The 18973-nt window shown below is 45.3% G+C and overlaps 1 protein-coding gene across 6 annotated transcripts in view; it reads left to right on the forward strand.

The window, feature by feature from the left end:
* Positions 1-18973, forward strand: part of trrap (transformation/transcription domain-associated protein) — an 83706-nt gene that overhangs the window by 53293 nt on the left and 11440 nt on the right. For all 6 annotated transcript variants that reach the window (XM_064950469.1, XM_064950472.1, XM_064950471.1 and 3 more), the window contains 9 exons: positions 2083-2278; positions 3017-3135; positions 5985-6131; positions 6500-6600; positions 8547-8748; positions 13795-13956; positions 16229-16319; positions 16705-16904; positions 17999-18260. In XM_064950469.1, the coding sequence (XP_064806541.1) occupies positions 2083-2278; positions 3017-3135; positions 5985-6131; positions 6500-6600; positions 8547-8748; positions 13795-13956; positions 16229-16319; positions 16705-16904; positions 17999-18260 (1480 nt within the window). The remainder of the gene's footprint in view (positions 1-2082; positions 2279-3016; positions 3136-5984; positions 6132-6499; positions 6601-8546; positions 8749-13794; positions 13957-16228; positions 16320-16704; positions 16905-17998; positions 18261-18973) is intronic.

The following is an 18973-nucleotide window of genomic DNA, read 5'->3' on the forward strand; positions in this document are numbered from 1 at the left end:
TGTTCTGTCACCAGCCCTAGCCTTAATATGATGTTCTGTCACCAGCCCTAGCCTTAATATGATGTTCTGTCACCAGCCCTAGCCTTAATATGATGTTCTGTCCCTGTCACCAGCCCTAGCCTTAATATGATGTTCAGTCCCTGTCACCAGCCCTAGCCTTAATATGATGTTCTGTCACTAGCCCTAGCCTTAATATGATGTTCTGTCCCTGTCACCAGCCCTAGCCTTAATATGATGTTCTGTCACCAGCCCTAGCCTTAATATGATGTTCTGTCACCAACCCTAGCCTTAATATGATGTTCTGTCACCAGCCCTAGCCTTAATATGATGTTGTGTCCCTCTCACCAGCCCTAGCCTTAATATGATGTTCTGTTCCTGCCACCAGCCCTAGCCTTAATATGATGTTCTGTCACCAGCCCTGGCCTTAATATGATGTTGTGTCCCTGTCACCAGCCCTAGCCTTAATATGATGTTGTGTCCCTGCCACCAGCCCTAGCCTTAATATGATGTTGTGTCCCTGCCACCAGCCCGAGCCTTAATATGATGTTGTGTCCCTGCCACCAGCCCTAGCCTTAATATGATGTTGTGTCCCTGCCACCAGCCCTAGCCTTAATATGATGTTGTGTCCCTGCCACCAGCCCTAGCCTTAATATGATGTTGTGTCCCTGCCACCAGCCCTAGCCTTAATATGATGTTCTGTCCCTGCCACAAGCCCTAGCCTTAATATGATGTTCTATCACCAGCCCTGGCCTTAATATGATGTTCTGTCACCAACCCTAGCCTTAATATGATGTTCTGTCACTAGCCCTAGCCTTAATATGATGTTCTGTCCCTGTCACCAGCCCTAGCCTTAATATGATGTTCTGTCACTAGCCCTAGCCTTAATATGATGTTCTGTCCCTGTCACCAACCCTAGCCTTAATATGATGTTCTGTCACCAGCCCTAGCCTTAATATGATGTTCTGTCACTAGCCCTAGCCTTAATATGATGTTCTGTCCCTGTCACCAGCCCTAGCCTTAATATGATGTTCTGTCCCTGTCACCAGCCCTAGCCTTAATATGATGTTCTGTCACCAGCCCTAGCCTTAATATGATGTTCTGTCCCTGTCACCAGCCCTAGCCTTAATATGATGTTCTGTCACTAGCCCTAGCCTTAATATGATGTTCTGTCACCAGCCCTAGCCTTAATATGATGTTCTGTCACCAGCCCTAGCCTTAATATGATGTTCTGTCACCAACCCTAGCCTTAATATGATGTTCTGTCACTAGCCCTAGCCTTAATATGATGTTCTGTCACCAACCCTAGCCTTAATATGATGTTCTGTCACTAGCCCTAGCCTTAATATGATGTTCTGTCCCTGTCACCAGCCCTAGCCTTAATATGATGTTGTGTCCCTGTCACCAGCCCTAGCCTTAATATGATGTTCTGTCCCTGTCACCAGCCCTAGCCTTAATATGATGTTCTGTCACCAGCCCTAGCCTTAATATGATGTTCTGTCCCTGCCACCAGCCCTAGCCTTAATATGATGTTCTGTCACTAGCCCTAGCCTTAATATGATGTTCTGTCCCTGTCACCAGCCCTAGCCTTAATATGATGTTGTGTCCTTGTCACCAGCCCTAGCCTTAATATGATGTTCTGTCCCTGCCACCAGCCCTAGCCTTAATATGATGTCCTGTCCCTGAAGGTAAATATATGGATCAAATTGGCTTTTCAACTATCAGGTGTTTGCTTCTCGGACCTCATTTCAGAGAAGGTTTTTCCAATAGTCATCATAAGCCTGTAATACAGTGGGCTAATGGCTTTGGAATTGGCCTGGACATCCTGCCTTTCTTACTGTCATAGAGAAAGAACAGAAACCCTGCCAAGTCTCATCCCTCCGTCTTCTGTACCCCTCCTTCTCTTTCTCTGTTTACCCTGGCCCTCTGTCTCGCGCGCTCTCTCTGTCTCGCACTCTCTTTCCAATTATTTCCTGTCACCACTGTTCTCCACACTCATTCTTTCTTCATCTCCTCCCCTTCTCTCTCCATTCATCCATTCTCTCAAAACCCTTAAACTTTCCCACCCCTCTCCTCCCCAACCAGGCTGCCCAGCAGATCATCGAGCTCCAGGAGGCGGCCCAGATCAACGCCGGACTGCAGCCAGCTAACCTGGGCCGTAACACCAGCCTCCACGACATGAAAACTGTGGTGAAGACCTGGAGGAACAGGCTGCCCATCGTCTCTGACGACCTCTCCCACTGGAGCAGCATCTTCATGTGGCGGCAGCACCACTACCAGGGTAGGACTCACACCTATCGCTACTCACAATGGGGACGTCTCTAAAAGGCCATAGTGAGCTGAACCCCTCAGGCTCTCTCTACCTTCCCAAATGTCAGCTCTCTAAATGACTTGTTTACTCTGCATGACACACACACACACACATAAGAGGGGGGGAGAAGAGACAGACAGTGAGTGGGAAAGAGAGGTAGAGGGGGGAGAAAGCAATGCCAAGGGACTGCATGACAGCACAGACTAAGTTGGAGGGAAGGAAAGAGCTGGAGATAAGAAGAGATGAAACTCTATGGCAAAGAGGGGGAGGAAGGAGGAGTGGATATGAAAAGGACAAGAGGAAGGAAAGAACAGTACAAAAAACAAAGGGGAAAGATGGAACAAATTGGAGGTAGAAGATGAGGAGAAATGGTAAATAAAGGGAGAGTTGAGACAATTTAAAAATCTGGTCTCGTTGTGTGCCAGGCGTTGTCCTGCAGTGACTTTGAAAGCATTCAGACTTAGCATCCTGAAAGATGTCTGTGGCAGCTTTAGTGCTGCTATGAAACTACTACAGCTATGATGACTGGTGTAACTACAAAACTCGAACATGAGACATCATTGTCTTTGATATTCATCCTTAGTTATATTTCTAATGCTTTCATCCAAATTAACTTTGTTACATAGTCAAGCTCAATAATATGGAGCTCCCTCTACTCTACACTGACTGGACTGTAGTGACATCTTGTTCTCCTCCTTCCTATCCCAGCCATCGTGACGGCGTATGAGACCAACACGCAGCACGACCCCAACACCAGCAATGCCATGCTGGGGGTCCACGCCTCCGCCTCTGCCATCATCCAATATGGCAAGATAGGACGCAAACAGGTACCATGCTCACTGTGTGATAAATCACTATCTGCCAAGATTACGTGTTCACCAGGGTTGGATTTAATTTCAGTTGCCAAATCTGGAAATGAAAGATTAGATTAGAGCATTGAAAATAAAATTTCCCATTCTTTTGAAGGTTTTCCAATTTATGAATTGAATTGTTTCCAACTCCTGTGTGGCTCAGTTGGTAGAGCATGGTGCTTGCAATGCCAAGGATCGTGGGTTCGATTCCCACGGGCCACCCATACAAAAGAATGTATGCATGCATGAGCTTTGGATAACAGCGTCTACTAAATGGCACATACAGTCCCGTCACAGTATTCACACCACTCTACTTTTTCCCCATTTTGTTGTTACAGCCTGAATTTAGAGATTTTGTCACTGAGCGACAGAGTACCCCATAATGTCAAAGTAGAATTCTGTTTTTAGATTTTGTATTACAAATTAATTAAATGAAAAGCTGAAACATCTTGTGTCAAAAAGTGTTCAAGCCCTTTGCTATGGTAAGCCTAAATAAGTTTAGGAGTCAAAATCGTTGTGGAAAATGAATGCTCCGTTTCAGTCGCGCACAGCATTGCAGTACCCCAGCAGCATTGCAGTACCCCAGCATAGCCACAGACTTATGTGCCATCTAGTTTGTGTTTTATAATTGTGCAATGTGCATAACTTTTTCTATGGAATTGGCATATCGTTCTCATTCTGAGAAGTAGGGTGATTTTTCTCCAGGTAAGCCACTTGATTTCCAGTTGTTCAACCAGTTGGGAGACGAGCATTTATTCATAACAGGTCAACTCTTCTACCTTGTTTGCAAGCAAATACAAGTTGGCTAGACTTGAAATATACATTTTAACTGGCTTACTCACTAGCGTGTGGGCTTGAGAGATTGTTAATGAGACCTGTTAATGGTTGGTCATTATTGGTGGATGTGCATGGTTCTGGTTACATTTGTAACAAAATGGGAATTTTCATAGACTTGAAAGACTGAAGTGATTTTTGCAAAATATAGCAGGTAAAACTATTTAGGTCATTTTATTAGTGGGTCTTATGGTTGTGGAAGGCTTATGTTTAGCCTTCGTATCATTTTAGAAGCCCTGAATTCATTAGATTATTCCTGACTTTTTGAAATGTGGTGTAGTGAACTTTTAATTGTACTACAAAGCTTATTCAGAGATTTAAAAACAAACAAAAAATTGAGGGTAACACTGTGTTAATGTTTTCTACATTAACACATTACAAATATTGAGTTGCACCCACTTTTGCCCTCAGAACAGCCTCAATTTGTCCGGGCATGGACTCTACAAGGTGTTTAAAAGCGTTCCGCAGGGATACTGGCCCATGTTGACCCCAATGCTTCTGACAGTTGTCAAGTTGGCTGGATGTCCTTTGGGTGGTGGACCATTCTTGACACACACGGGAAACTGTTTCGCGTGAAAACCCCAGCAGCGTTGTAGTTCTTGACACTACCATACCCCGTTCAAAGGCACTTACATCTTTTGTCTTGCTCACTCAACCTCTGAATGGCACACATACACAATACCTGTCTCAAGGATTAAAAATCCTTCTTCAATCTGTCTCTTCCCCTTCATCTACACTGAAGTGGATTTAACAAGTGACATCAATAAGAGATTATAGCTTTCACCTGGATTTATCTTGTCAGTCTGTCATGGAAAGAGCAGGCGTACCTAATGTTTTGTACACATGGTATATTGTGAATTGCGCAGCCCTAATTCTGTGTTCAATAATAGTGGTTAAAATTATTTCTGAGGGACCTTACAGACCAATTATCTGTAAGGTCCCTCAATCGAGTCATGAATTTTAAGCACAGATTTCACAACAAAGACCAGGGAGATTTTCCAATGCCTTTCAAGAAGGACACGGATTGGTAAATATGTTAAAAAAAATAAGAAATTAAAATAAAGACATTTGAATTTCCCTTGGAGCACGGTGAAGTTAATAATCAGGCTTTAGATGGTGTATCACACCCAGTCACTACAAAGATATAGGCGTCTTTCCAAACTCCGTTGCCGGATAGGAAGAAAACCAGAGTCCAATGGTGATTTTTTTTAATACTGCAATGGCTGTGATGTGAAAACTGAGGATGGATCAACATTGTAGATACTCCACAATACTAACCTAAATGACAGAGTGAAAAGGAAGCCTGTACAGAATAAAAAATATTTCAAAACATGCATCCTGTTTGCAACCAGGCACGTAAGTAATACTACATACTTTTTATGCTGAATACAAAGCATTGTTTGAGGCAAATCCAATGCAATACTTCACTGAGTACCACTATTTATATTTTTACGCTTGTTTGAAAGGAGTTTTTAGGATAAAATGGAATACAGCCAAAATCCCAGAGGAAAACCTGGTTGTCTGCTTTCCAACAAACACTGGGAGACGAATTCACCTTTCAGCAGGACAATAACATAAACCAAGATGACATTGCCTGTTCCTGAGTGGCCTAGTTACAGTTGACTTAATTAAATCAACTTGACAAGACTTGAAAATGGCTGTCTAGCAATGATCAATAACCAACTTGAGCGCTTGAAGAGTTTTAAAAGGTGTGCAAATCCAGGTGTGCAAAGCTCTTAGACTTACCCAGAAAGACTCACAGCTGTAATCGCTGCCAAAGGTGATTGGGGTTGAATACTTATCTAATCAATATTCAACATTTCCTTCCAGTTTGACACTGGAGTATTTTGTGTAGATCGATGACCATAAATTACAATTAAATGTATTTTTAATCCCACTTAGTAACACTGTGGATAAAGTACTGACTGAAGGCACTGTATTATAATGTTATTACTATTTTTAATGTTATGAACCTGTATGTTTCCCCTCAGGGTCTTGTGAACGTGTCTCTGGACATCCTGAGTCGTATCCACACCATCCCCACGGTGCCCATCATAGACTGCTTCCAGAAGATCCGCCAGCAGGTCAAATGTTACCTGCAGCTGGCAGGGGTCATGGGCAAAAACGAGTGTATGCAGGTGAGGAAATGGTCATTTGGAGCTCAGTTGGTAGAGCATGACGCTTGCAACGCCAGCGTAGAGGGTTCAATCCCTGGGACCACCTGTTTGTACATGTGTCCCTGACTAAGTTGCTTTGGATAAAAGCATCTGCTAAATGGAATATATTATAACATGAAGTATGTTCTATTGATGATGATGATAAGACTTTTTTTTATCTGATAAATGTTCCCCCGTCTGAAATCTTTATCCCCCATTTTTAAAAACCCCATTGAATGCCTTTTGAAATACATGATCTTAAATGATGAAAGAACACTAATTGAAATTCACTTTCCAAATAGTGACTGAGTATATTTGGTGAACAAGTTTGTTTTCATCTCCCTCTGCAGGGTCTGGAGGTGATAGAGTCAACCAACCTGAAGTACTTCACCAAGGAGATGACCGCTGAGTTCTACGCTCTCAAAGGCATGTTCCTGGCTCAGATCAACAAGTATGTACTCCTCTAGACACTTACAAGTGATGTATGACTGTCTGAGTGTATGACTGTCTGACTGTATGACTGTCTGACTGTATGAATGAGCTCTTCAGGTTGACTTGGTGACGGACTCAGGTTCTAATCTCATACTCTTATTTCTACCCGTGTCCTCAACACACACCCGTGTCTACACTACGTTCTCGCTGCAGGGGGTGCCTGCAAAGCAAACACACACATACACCCGTGTCTACACTACGTTCTCACTGCAGGGGGTGCCTGCAGAGCAAACACACACATACAGCCGTGTCTACACTACGTTCTCACTGCAGGGGGTGCCTGCAGAGCAAACACACACACGCCTGTGTCTACACTACGTTCTCACTGCAGGGAGTGCCTGCAGAGCAAACACACATGCCTCTGTTCCCTTCCCCAATCTCACATACCCGCAAACACAAATAAACATGCACACACACACACACACACAACCCTCTCTATGCCCTTCCCAAATCACACATCCACACACAACCCACTTTCCCCCTCACCCTTCAGTGCCCACTCTCCTCATCAGCCCTGACATGACGGCTCCCCGTGGGGGTGAAATAAAAATGGGGGATAGCTTATTAAATATCCGCGCCCAAATAATTAACTCGCTGGCAATTTACTGGAATCTCTGGTATCAGCAGAACTTAGCCTAACCTCAGCAGTAGGGACCCAACGCAGTCATTACAAACACACACACACATACACACACACACACACACACTCACTCTGCGGGAGTATGAACCGCTTTGTGCCTGGGGTTTGGGCCTGGGGTAGATAGTTGGGGCGTACAGTTAAGTGGTGTATCTGTGTGTGACTTGACACTGGGCGTTTCTCCCCCTCTACTCCACTCCCGCTGAGGAGAAACTGTTTATGTACTTTGACACGGCCAATGTGACGAGCACATAAAGTATGTCTGGAGGGGCCTGGTTTAGACTCCCACAGCAATCAGCCTCCATGTTCCTTTATGGCAATGCCAAATATGTTGTTATAGTAACCCTTTATAATTGATTGGCCCGCGAGCCATTTTAAAGCAGGTGTGCTTTCTCCTCGCTGTTTGAAACCTCTCCCAAAATGGTGGGGAAAGGTTGTTTGACTAAGTCCTGTTGCGCTCTTGTTTTGTTTAGACAAGTGTTTTTATTTTGACTAAGGGGCAGATGTTTATTTTTTTATGGGGTGCCTTGCCCCTTATTCCTTAATCAAGTCCTGAATTGGTTGTAAAATTATTCAAATGTTTTATGTCTTAGGTGGGAGGAGGATGCGTTGAAAGCGGTTGACTGTACATATTTTTCACCATCAGCATAAACAACATTCAAACGTAGGTCTCTGCCAGGTTCCACCTTGTCGGTCTCCCTCGCTCTTCTTGGTATTTTCAGCTATAAATTGGAGCTGAACACTTGAGCCGTGAGTTCCAGATTCTGAAAGCAGGATCAAGAATCCTCTTCTGGGTTAAAGTTTATTCCAGTATACGGAGCCATTACCTGCTTTGTGACGTTGATGAAATGTTGCGACGCTGTTAAGCTGCTGTAATACTGTGTGGTTGGCTCTGACATACTCCACAACATTAAACGCTCTAGACCTTCACTGATGTAGTCATGTTACTCTCTAGCGCTAGCTGTAATAATGGGAGGAGAGCCTTGTCGATGAGGGGAAACTGATCACTATTGATATACATATTCTAAATATAATTTTAACACTATCCTCGCTCTCTGCCGTACTCTACCCTTTCCCAATCTCCATTTTGCTACATCCTTCATCCCCTCTATTCTCTCTCAATGTACTCTCCCCTCTATTCTCTCTTCCTCTCCATATCCCCATCCCCCTCTTTCTCCTTATCTCCCCCCCCCCAAAAAAAAAAAATTCCCCCCCCCTCTTTCTCTTCTATTCTCCCTTACTCACTCTTCATTACTCCCCCTCTCCAGGTCAGAGGAGGCCAACAAGGCGTTCTCGGCAGCGGTCCAGATGCATGATGTCCTGGTGAAGGCCTGGGCCATGTGGGGGGACTACCTGGAGAACATCTTCGTTAAGGAGCGCCAGCTGCACCTGGGTGTCTCCGCCCTCACCTGCTACTTGCATGCCTGCCGTCATCAGAACGAGAGCAAGTCACGCAAGTACCTGGCCAAGGTGGGTTAGAGATGGAGTTCTGCTCGTGTGATCCAAGCACATATAGATGAGCTGGAGTTCTATGCCTCATGAGGAACAGCTACTAGTAACCTTCCAGCTTCTGTGAAGTACATGGCTCTAGCATGCCATCATTTGGTGTAAGCAACTGCTAATATTATGGATCACAAATGGTGAAAATGCTAGAGGTACGTTTATTTGCTTGCCTTGCAACTTCACCTGTGAAGGTCTCTCACACGGATGAACAGGAACGCACGTGTGAACTTAAACCCACAAATGGTTTTCAGTGTGTAGGAGTTATTTTCATTTAGACATCATTTAGACTCCACTGGGCTGTAACTAGGTTCTCGAAATGGGGTATTTAGAGAAAGCACTTCCTCTTTCTGATTGTTTGCGTGGCGCACCTATGTCAAAGAAACACCATCTATTCTTCACCACCAATCACTACTATAGTCTCCTTTTCTCTAAGGAAGGGATTATCAACTAGATGATTCGGTCTGAGGACAATTATTTTTCTTGAGTTGATGGTCAGGGGGTCGGAACATATCAACAAATAATTTGTCGACTGCAAATTGACTGCCAGAAACCGAAACAACAGATATAATATTTGTCTAAAATGTAATAATTTCTAACCTTGCATACATTTGTGTGTATGAGTACATGTGTCTCTCTATTATGCGTGGGAATATTTTGGAACTTAGAGCGGATTTGCCCTCCAACATGCAACAATTTTAGTATTTGGAAATCATTCATTTGAAATGAATTCATTAGGCCCTAATCTATCGATTTCACATGACTGGGAATGACCACAGATGCCTTAAAAAAAATAAGTTTGGCATGGATCAGAAAACCAGTCAGTATCTGCTGTGAACACCATTTACCTCATGCAGTGCGACACACTTCCTTTACATAGAGTTGAACAGGCTGTTGATTTTAGTATGTTGTCCCAATCCTCTTCAATGGCTCCTCTATTGGTGGGAACTGGAACATGTCGTACACGTCGATCCAGAGCATTCCGAACATGCTCAATAGGTGACATGTCTGAGTATGCAAGCCGTGGAAGAACTGGGACATTTCCAGCTTCCAGGAATTGTGTACAGATCCTTGCAACATGGAGCCATGCATTATCATGCTGAAAGATGAGCTGATGGCGGCGGATGAATGGCACGACAATGGGCTTCAGGATCTCGTCACGGTACCTCTGTGCATTCAAATTGCCATAGAAAAAAAATGCAATTGTGTTTGTTATCCGTAGCATATGCCTGCCCATACCATAACCCCACCGCCACCATGTGGCCTGTTATAGCTGTCAGGAAGCTTGGCCCCAGTGACGTACTGGGCCCTACGCACTACCCTCTGTAGCACGTTATGGTTGAATGCTGAGCAGTTGCCATAGTGGGCGGTGATGCAACCGGTCAGGATGCTCTCGGTGGTGCAGCTGTAGAACTTTTTTGAGGATGCCCATGCCAAATTCAGTCTCCTGAGGGGGAATAGGAGTTGTCGTGCCCTCTTCACGACTGTCCTGGTGTCTTTGGACCATGATAGTTTGTTGATGAGGTGGACACCAAGGAACTTGAAGCTCTCGACCCGCTCCACTACAGCCCCGTTGCTGTGAGTGGGGGCGTGTTCTGCCCTCCTTTTCCTGTTGTCCACGATCAGCTCCTTTTGTCTTGCTCACATTGAGGGAGAAGTGGTTGTCCAAGCACCATGCGGCCAGGTCTCTGACCTACCTATAGGCCGTCCCATCGTTGTCTGATCAGGGCTACCATCGTTGTCATCTACAAACTTAATGATGGTGTTGGAGTCCTTCTTGGCCACGCACCCGTGGGTTAACAGGGAGTACAGGAGGGGACTACGCACACACCCCCTGAGGGGGCCCTGTGTTGAGGATCAGGGTGGAAGATGTGTTGCCTACCCTTTACATGTTGTTATTTTTGTTGTATGTATGTATGTATGTATGTATGTATGTACAGTGCCTCGCGAAAGTATTCGGCCCCCTTGAACTTTGCGACCTTTTGCCACATTTCAGGCTTCAAACATAAAGATATAAAACTGTATTTTTTTGTGAAGAATCAACAACAAGTGGGACACAATCATGAAGTGGAACGACATTTATTGGATATTTCAAACTTTTTTAACAAATCAAAAACTGAAAAATTGGGCGTGCAAAATTATTCAGCCCCTTTACTTTCAGTGCAGCAAACTCTCTCCAGAAGTTCAGTGAGGATCTCTGAATGATCCAATGTTGACCTAAATGACTAATGATGATAAATACAATCCACCTGTGTGTAATCAAGTCTCCGTATAAATGCACCTGCACTGTGATAGTCTCAGAGGTCCGTTAAAAGCGCAGAAAGCATCATGAAGAACAAGGAACACACCAGGCAGGTCCGAGATACTGTTGTAAAGATGTTTAAAGCCGGATTTGGATACAAAAAGATTTCCCAAGCTTTAAACATTCCAAGGAGCACTGTGCAAGCGATAATATTGAAATGGAAGGAGTATCAGACCACTGCAAATCTACCAAGACCTGGCCGTCCCTCTAAACTTTCAGCTCATACAAGGAGAAGACTGATCAGAGATGCAGCCAAGAGGCCCATGATCACTCTGGATGAACTGCAGAGATCTACAGCTGAGGTGGGAGACTCTGTCCATAGGACAACAATTAGTCGTATATTGCACAAATCTGGCCTTTATGGAAGAGTGGCAAGAAGAAAGCCATTTCTTAAAGATATCCATAAAAAGTGTTGTTTAAAGTTTGCCACAAGCCACCTGGGAGACACACCAAACATGTGGAAGAAGGTGCTCTGGTCAGATGAAACCAAAATTGAACTTTTTGGCAACAATGCAAAACGTTATGTTTGGCGTAAAAGCAACACAGCTCATCACCCTGAACACACCATCTCCACTGTCAAACATGGTGGTGGCAGCATCATGGTTCGGGCCTGCTTTTCTTCAGCAGGGACAGGGAAGATGGTTAAAATTGATGGGAAGATGGATGGAGCCAAATACAGGACCATTCTGGAAGAGAACCTGATGGAGTCTGCAAAAGACCTGAGACTGGGACAGAGATTTGTCTTCCAACAAGACAATGATCCAAAACATAAAGCAAAATCTACAATGGAATGGTTCAAAAATAAACATATCCAGGTGTTAGAATGGCCAAGTCAAAGTCCAGACCTGAATCCAATCAAGAATCTGTGGAAAGAACTGAAAACTGCTGTTCACAAATGCTCTCCATCCAACCTCACTGAGCTCGAGCTGTTTTGCAAGGAGGAATGGGAAAAAAATGTCAGTCTCTCGATGTGCAAAACTGATAGACATACCCCAAGCGACTTACAGCTGTAATCGCAGCAAAAGGTGGCGCTACAAAGTATTAACTTAAGGGGGCTGAATAATTTTGCACGCCCAATTTTTCAGTTTTTGATTTGTTAAAAAAGTTTGAAATATCCAATAAATGTCGTTCCACTTCATGATTGTGTCCCACTTGTTGTTGATTCTTCACAAAAAAATAGTTTTATATCTTTGTGTTTGAAGCCTGAAATGTGGCAAAAGGTCGCAAAGTTCAAGGGGGCCGAATACTTTCGCAAGGCACTGTATGTATGCATGTATGCATGTATGCATGCACACACTAAGTGTACAAAACATTTAAGGAAACAGACCAGATGAATGCATGTTAAAGCTATGATCCCTTGTCAATGTCACTTGTTAAATCCACTTTAATCTGTGTAGATAAAGGGGAGGGTACAGGTTAAACTGGGGTGGGTGGGTGGGGGGGGGGGGGCAACTCATTATTAGGGAGGTGTCCTTAATGTTTTCTACACTATATATTTTCATTAATTCTCAGGAAACCTGGCAGTCAAATAAAATGAACCACAGAAAATATTGGTATGCCAGTTGGGGAAACCTGCTCTAGAGGGTCAATCTCATGCTGCACTCTAAAATGACTGAATACAAGTTCACCAGCCACCCCAATTCCCCCTCTGCTTCAGACTGACCATCACCAACAACCAGACCAATCAGTAGTATACACTCTGATCCTTTGATGCGCTCTCTGGAGGTCATGACCTAGCTGACTGTGGTACCAGAAATGGCGATGGACAGTTGTAGCTAATAGTCCTACAGCAAAGCTATTACAGGGGGTTGTTGAATCTTCTGCTCTGTGTTGTAGAAATATGTCCAGGTAAGATGCTGTAATTGGATCCTTCTTGTGTGATGGTGGACATTTGACAGCAGCATAGAAAACACTAAATGGGCAGTAGGGCATCATTAACATGACGATCCCCTGACTCTTTCACCTGTAGTAAAAATGAGAAACGGGACAAAAGTCTCTCCCTCTCCAGTATTAGCTGTGAATATTGGCCGTCACACAAGTACTATAATCAGCTCTTACAGAAATAATCAGGGCCATTAGCTTCCATTTCCTCTGGGCTGGTGTTTCTGGGGGGAGAACATTAAACAGTGCACTCTCACACAAGGGAGTGGGGGTGGTGTGTATGTTGCCCTTGCTATTGTATGGAGAGAGGAGATGGCTGGCCGGGGCTCGGTAACCGGGGATGTGTCCCAAATGGCTCCCTATATAGTGCACTACTTTTCAAAAGTAGTGCACTATATAGGGAATAGCTTTCTGTTTGGGACACATCTTGGGTCTGGTCCTGGCAGCGTTTAGAGCCTGATGGATGAGCAGAGATGTCCAGTGATTATCAGTAATTATACACAAGCTGTGTGGCCTAGCTGGCTGGCTGATAGGGGGTGGGGGGGGTTAATGTCTCCATCAACAGCCCCCCCAGGAGGGAGTTCACCTGCTCTGTGACCCACTCCTCCCCTTCTCAAAGCGGCTAAAGCTTGCCAGGAACGCAACCTCCCTCTCACTGTTCATGTGTGCCTCTGATCTGAGCTCCAGAGATGGTCTGGTGATGATATTACAGGCAATTAAGCCCTTTAGTCACCATTTGAAATGTTGATGTAATTTGTGTCCATGCTGCCTGAGCTCGCCAGCAACCTCCCTCTAACGGTGTCACTGTTCTCTCTCCTGCCCACCATTCCCAGGTGCTGTGGCTCCTGAGCTTTGATGACAAGAACACCCTGGCGGATGCTGTGGACAAGTACTGCATCGGGGTGCCGCCCATCCAGTGGTTGGCATGGATACCACAGCTCCTGACCTGCCTGGTGGGGTCAGAGGGCAAACCCCTGCTCAACCTCATCAGCCAGGTACGTCAGTCAACCTGTGTATCTACAGCACACCTGTGACCACTCACAACACCCGTACCCACAGAGATCCAATTCAATGAAGTTGTAATATGTAATTCTACGCCTGTACCCACCTCCCGTCCATAGAATAAGCCCATCTGTCTACAGCACAGCCCGTTAAAATTCTAGAGTAGAAAAAAGGAAGGGAAGCATTGCTGCTCCATAGGTCTTATTAGATTGCCAAAGAGCACCAAAGGGTTAATTGGTCAACAACAAAAAACAAGGAGCACCAAGGCACTCTTCATATTTTAATTCTATAAAAATTGCCTTGGTCCTTGTTTTTTTATTTTGTTTCTCAACTTTCCTGTACCAGGGACGGACAAGCTAAGGACCTTTCTGTACTACAAGCACTCAGTCCACCTATCCTCCTCTCCTAAATGTAAATGTTTCCCCCATCTGTATCTGGCCTTGCATCTGTCTGTCTGTCTGTAAATACTGAGTGGACAGGTGTGTGTGTGTGTGTGTGTGTGTGTGTGTGTGTGTGTGTGTGTGTGTGTGTGCAGGCACGTCAGCCTAATCGAGATGGATTAACAGCACTCAGTGCCAGAGTGGCCTCTCTCCAGCACTTTCTATTTATCAAATTAACCATTCAGATTCCTCTCCTCATGTATTGGCTTCCCCTTCCTCCAGTGAGCCCTTTTCAATTATTTATTGAAGGAATGAATATTAAGTTAATCTCAAACTCATCCGCAGTGCAGGAACAGAGCTGACAAATAAAGTAAGGGACTAATTTGCTTTCTGTTAATGGAGTATTATTTCCCAGCAATTGAGAGGTGGGAACTTCAAAGACTATTTGGCTACATCAAACACCCCTTATCCACCCAGTAGAGTGGGAAATGGGAGAGAAGAGACAGCGAGGGTGGGAGAAGAGGGAGCGAAGAGATTTATAGATAATCTCTCACGTGAAGTGGAAACACGCTATTCTAAGGCGAGTAAGACAAGCCCACATCATGTGCTTAATGGGATATAAATATGGTTTGTTTAGTTATTAAATCAGGGTTTCTCAACCTTTTTGTAGCCTATTAAGGTAATGGAGAGATCATGGAGAGCTTTATGAATGGCTTTTGCAGTTTGGTATTTGGGGAATGGATGGGTGAAGCATTTTGTCGCCGTCTGCCTTCCTTCTCGCCATATGATGGGTGAAGGGTAAAAGGTTGACTGTCTGTAAAAGAGAAAAGCAGGAAAGCACCTTTTAATGGATGGACGCCTTTATCTTAGCGACGCTGAATAATTTAGTGTTGTGGGCGGCGGGCCCACGGCGGGATACTTTAAAAACAGACAGTGAAATATTAATGAAGGTTAACCCTGAGGAGCAGAGGAGAGATGAATCACAGCGTTAACAGTCCTACAGCGAATCTAATCCCCCTCCAAAATATAGCATCCTTCATCACCCATTAAGAGCCTGATCTCTCCTTACGCTCCTCCTCCTTTCTCTCCTTTTGCCTCATCTTTAATGCCCTGCTAAGCTGCCACTTATCTATCCATCCCTCCACCCCCCCTCCATCCTCCTCTCCATCACCCAGCATAGCCCTCCCTCTGTGCTCCTCTGTACTGTTAATGGGAGGCTGAGCCAGGGTTAGTGAGGTGTCTCTTTACACCTATAGGTTATTCCTCACCCCTCTGTCAGCAGGGTCTGTCAGCAGGGTAGGGGAACAGGGGTGTAGGGTGTCAGTCTAATGGGGCCTGAGAGGAGCTGTGGTCTGGGCTCAAACACCTTGTTGTCTCTGTCATCAAGGCCTCACTGTCACTGTGCATAACTCCCGTGTGTTGAGTTGATCGACGTTCTATCTCCCACCTAGCAAAAGGTGCTGAGCTCACACCTATGGCCGTCCACCTGTCAAACTCTTACATCCATCCTGTTTATTCCCTGGATTGTTTGTGTCAAATCGTGTTTGGTTTTCTGAGGTGTCTTGATGACGTCTGTAGAAATGTAGATTATGGAGTGTATAGTTAATTTGCGGATAAAGTTAATGCCGCTGAACTTAGGTCAGTCTATAGCAGTCTAGGCCAAGGCAACCCTCTAAATTTAACCACAGAGTTGTTGGAACCTGAAATACCCTCCAGGGTTTCATATCATATCTCCATTACCCTACAAGCAGCTCTGTAATGTGTATCAATGTTGGATATTCTTTGGGATTCTCTGCAGCGTACACTCCTCTCCTGTGCAATGAGATCTCTGAGGGTAGCTTCTTCTTTGAATGGTAATCTGACCCGCCCCCCTGCTGTCTGCTAGGTGGGACGAGTGTACCCCCAGGCAGTCTACTTCCCCATCCGCACCCTCTACCTGACGCTCAAGATCGAACAGAGGGAACGCTACAAGAGCGGTAAGTTGTGTGCGTGCCGATTTCACCACGGTTTGAACATTAAAGGTGATGTTACGTCCCCTTTTGGACACGAAGGGTATGACTGTGTTTAAAAGCGGCGCTAGTGTTGAGTAGCGTATTTATGTATTCACCTTGTAGATACAGGAGTGTTCTAGCTCACTGACTTCTTAAAGAAAAGCGTTTATCAAACAAAGCTATGACTTTGTTTTGCATGCTTTGAAGTGCATTTTAGAACTCATTGTCTTTTTGCTTACTAATGCCTTTTCTTTTATCTACACTCTCTCTCCTTTTCTCTTCTCTCTCATCTTTCTCACATCACTACCCCTCGATTCTGCCTCTACTGTCTTCACACCTCGTTTTTCTCTCTTCCTCCTCTCGTCTCTAGACTCGGGCCAGCAGCAGCCCAGTTCGGTGGGGGCCCAGACCCACTCGGCGTCTGACCCGGGCCCCATTAGGGCCACGGCGCCTATGTGGCGCTGCAGCAGGATCATGCACATGCAGCGAGAGCTGCACCCCACCCTGCTGTCCTCTCTGGAGGGCATTGTGGACCAGATGGTCTGGTTCAGAGAGAACTGGCACGAAGAGGTGAGGCAGGGGCACCTGGTCACCTGGGATGGCGGTGAGAGGGTGTGTGTGTGTGTGTGTTAGAGGTCTGTGTTAGTCAGCGACTCATGAATCCTTCATCCTCCTGAGTATTTATTTATATTCTACTCAGGAATGCAACGGAAATACCGGTGCAGACTGGCCCCCGTAGAGACATTTCTAAACAAATTCAGATTCTTTGTAGAAATAGTATGTTAACCCCCAGGTTTAACCACTGTTTAGTTCCCTGGCCACTGGTTTAAACAAGAGAACTCTGCATCAACTTCCAACTCCTTCCCTGTATCCACACAACTCTCCCTTCTCTCCTCTGGCTCTCTTGTCAATGCTGTATGACTGAGTACACAGAGCTGCCCATTCCCTGTCCTCCTACACACCCAGGCACTCATCTGTTCTCCTATTTTCCACCACTACCATTAGCCACATCTGTTCAGTCCGGTGCTCCTCTCTACCTGAGTAGTCTGAAGCCCTGTTGAAGGAAGGGCTCTGTCATGTTTCTGACATGGCGACGCTAAACTGCGACTTTTCCATCCAACCTCCAACACAGCGAGCTTACAGACTGGAAAATGGAGGTGACTGTCAGTGAACGCAACATTTACACAGAGGATTAACGTCTTTTTCCTGAAACACTTTCAGCACCCACCTCTGGAATCACTCCCTCATCTAGAACACTATATCCTACGCCCCTATAGAAACCTTGACTGGTTTCTATAAACCGGGAGAGCGCTGACATAATACAAGCTTCCAAATGCAACTCGCCGGTGCTGCAAAGTGCTTTAGCCATGCTGTGTGGGAGAGGGGGTAGTAGTGTCTGTGCTCGGGGCTCACAGAAGGCACAGCGCTGCAGTCCGTTCCATTGGTTAAACCTGGACAGAGGAACACCGTGGGACCAACCTCGCCTGGGGAGAGGAGTTTTCAGTAGGGGGGGGACTATTGGAAAAGGAGGGAGGGTTGGTGGATTAGGGGGGTATGGTGAGCTTGTGGGTGGCATATTTTGCTCATTATCAGCATTTTTAGGGTCAGAAACGGTGTATTATACATGTTCATGATCAATATCTTCCTCCCCCCTTCCCATCCAGGTCCTGAGACAGCTCCAGCAGGGTCTGTTTAAGTGCTACTCGGTGGCGTTCGAGAAGAGCGGTGCCGTGTCGGACGCCAAGATCACGCCGCACACGCTGAACTTCGTCAAGAAGCTGGTGAGCACTTTTGGCGTGGGGCTGGAGAACGTCTCCAACGTTTCCACCATGTTCTCCAGCGCGGCGTCCGAGTCGCTCGCCCGCCGAGCCCAGGCCACCGCTCAGGACCCGGTCTTCCAGAAGATGAAGGGACAGTTCACCACAGGTACACACGGCTCTAACCTCATGTAGTTTGTTACTTCTGTGAGGTTCATTATTTCCCTATTATTGATTTTATTTTTAAGAAATATAACTCACTTTTGGAATCTTACTAACAGTGTTGACCCATAGGAGTGTAGGGGTAAATCTCAAATCACCCCCTATTCCTTATGCAGTGCTCCGTCTCATTCTAGCCATAGCCAGACATAACCAAGCTGCCAGATGTAGCCACGCTGTGTGCATCAGCAGGCCAGGGTTATTTTTCACCAGGCAGAAACAACAGAACAGTGGTGTTCCGGAACGTAATTGGGGCTTCTGAACCAGATGATTTGATTTAATGGAGGGCTGACGTATGTGTGTGCGTGTTTGCTGGGCTGGTTTGGGGTGTTGATTACACAGGCATTACACAGCTCTGCTAATCCAACCCACTGACTTGCCCTCCAGGCCTGTTTAGCGGTCATTTGGGTACATACAGGCACAGCATGTGGAGAAGATCAAAACGGTGCTTACTGGTACTGCAGCTCCAATGAAAGTTCAGTTTGAACTGAAGGATGTTTAATAGCAGTAAGAGAAACTATTGAAAAACTGCAGACTTTTTATTGTGGCCTTTGTATTTGACCTCAGCAACTGTTGTAACTCAAATCATCAGCCTACCACATATTGCTTTCATAACAATACCTTGGAAACTGTTATGCAGAAGTTAATTTGAATCATGAAGCG

Source organism: Oncorhynchus masou, chromosome 31 (genome assembly GCF_036934945.1).
Source record: "Oncorhynchus masou masou isolate Uvic2021 chromosome 31, UVic_Omas_1.1, whole genome shotgun sequence".
Taxonomy (NCBI): domain Eukaryota; kingdom Metazoa; phylum Chordata; class Actinopteri; order Salmoniformes; family Salmonidae; genus Oncorhynchus; species Oncorhynchus masou.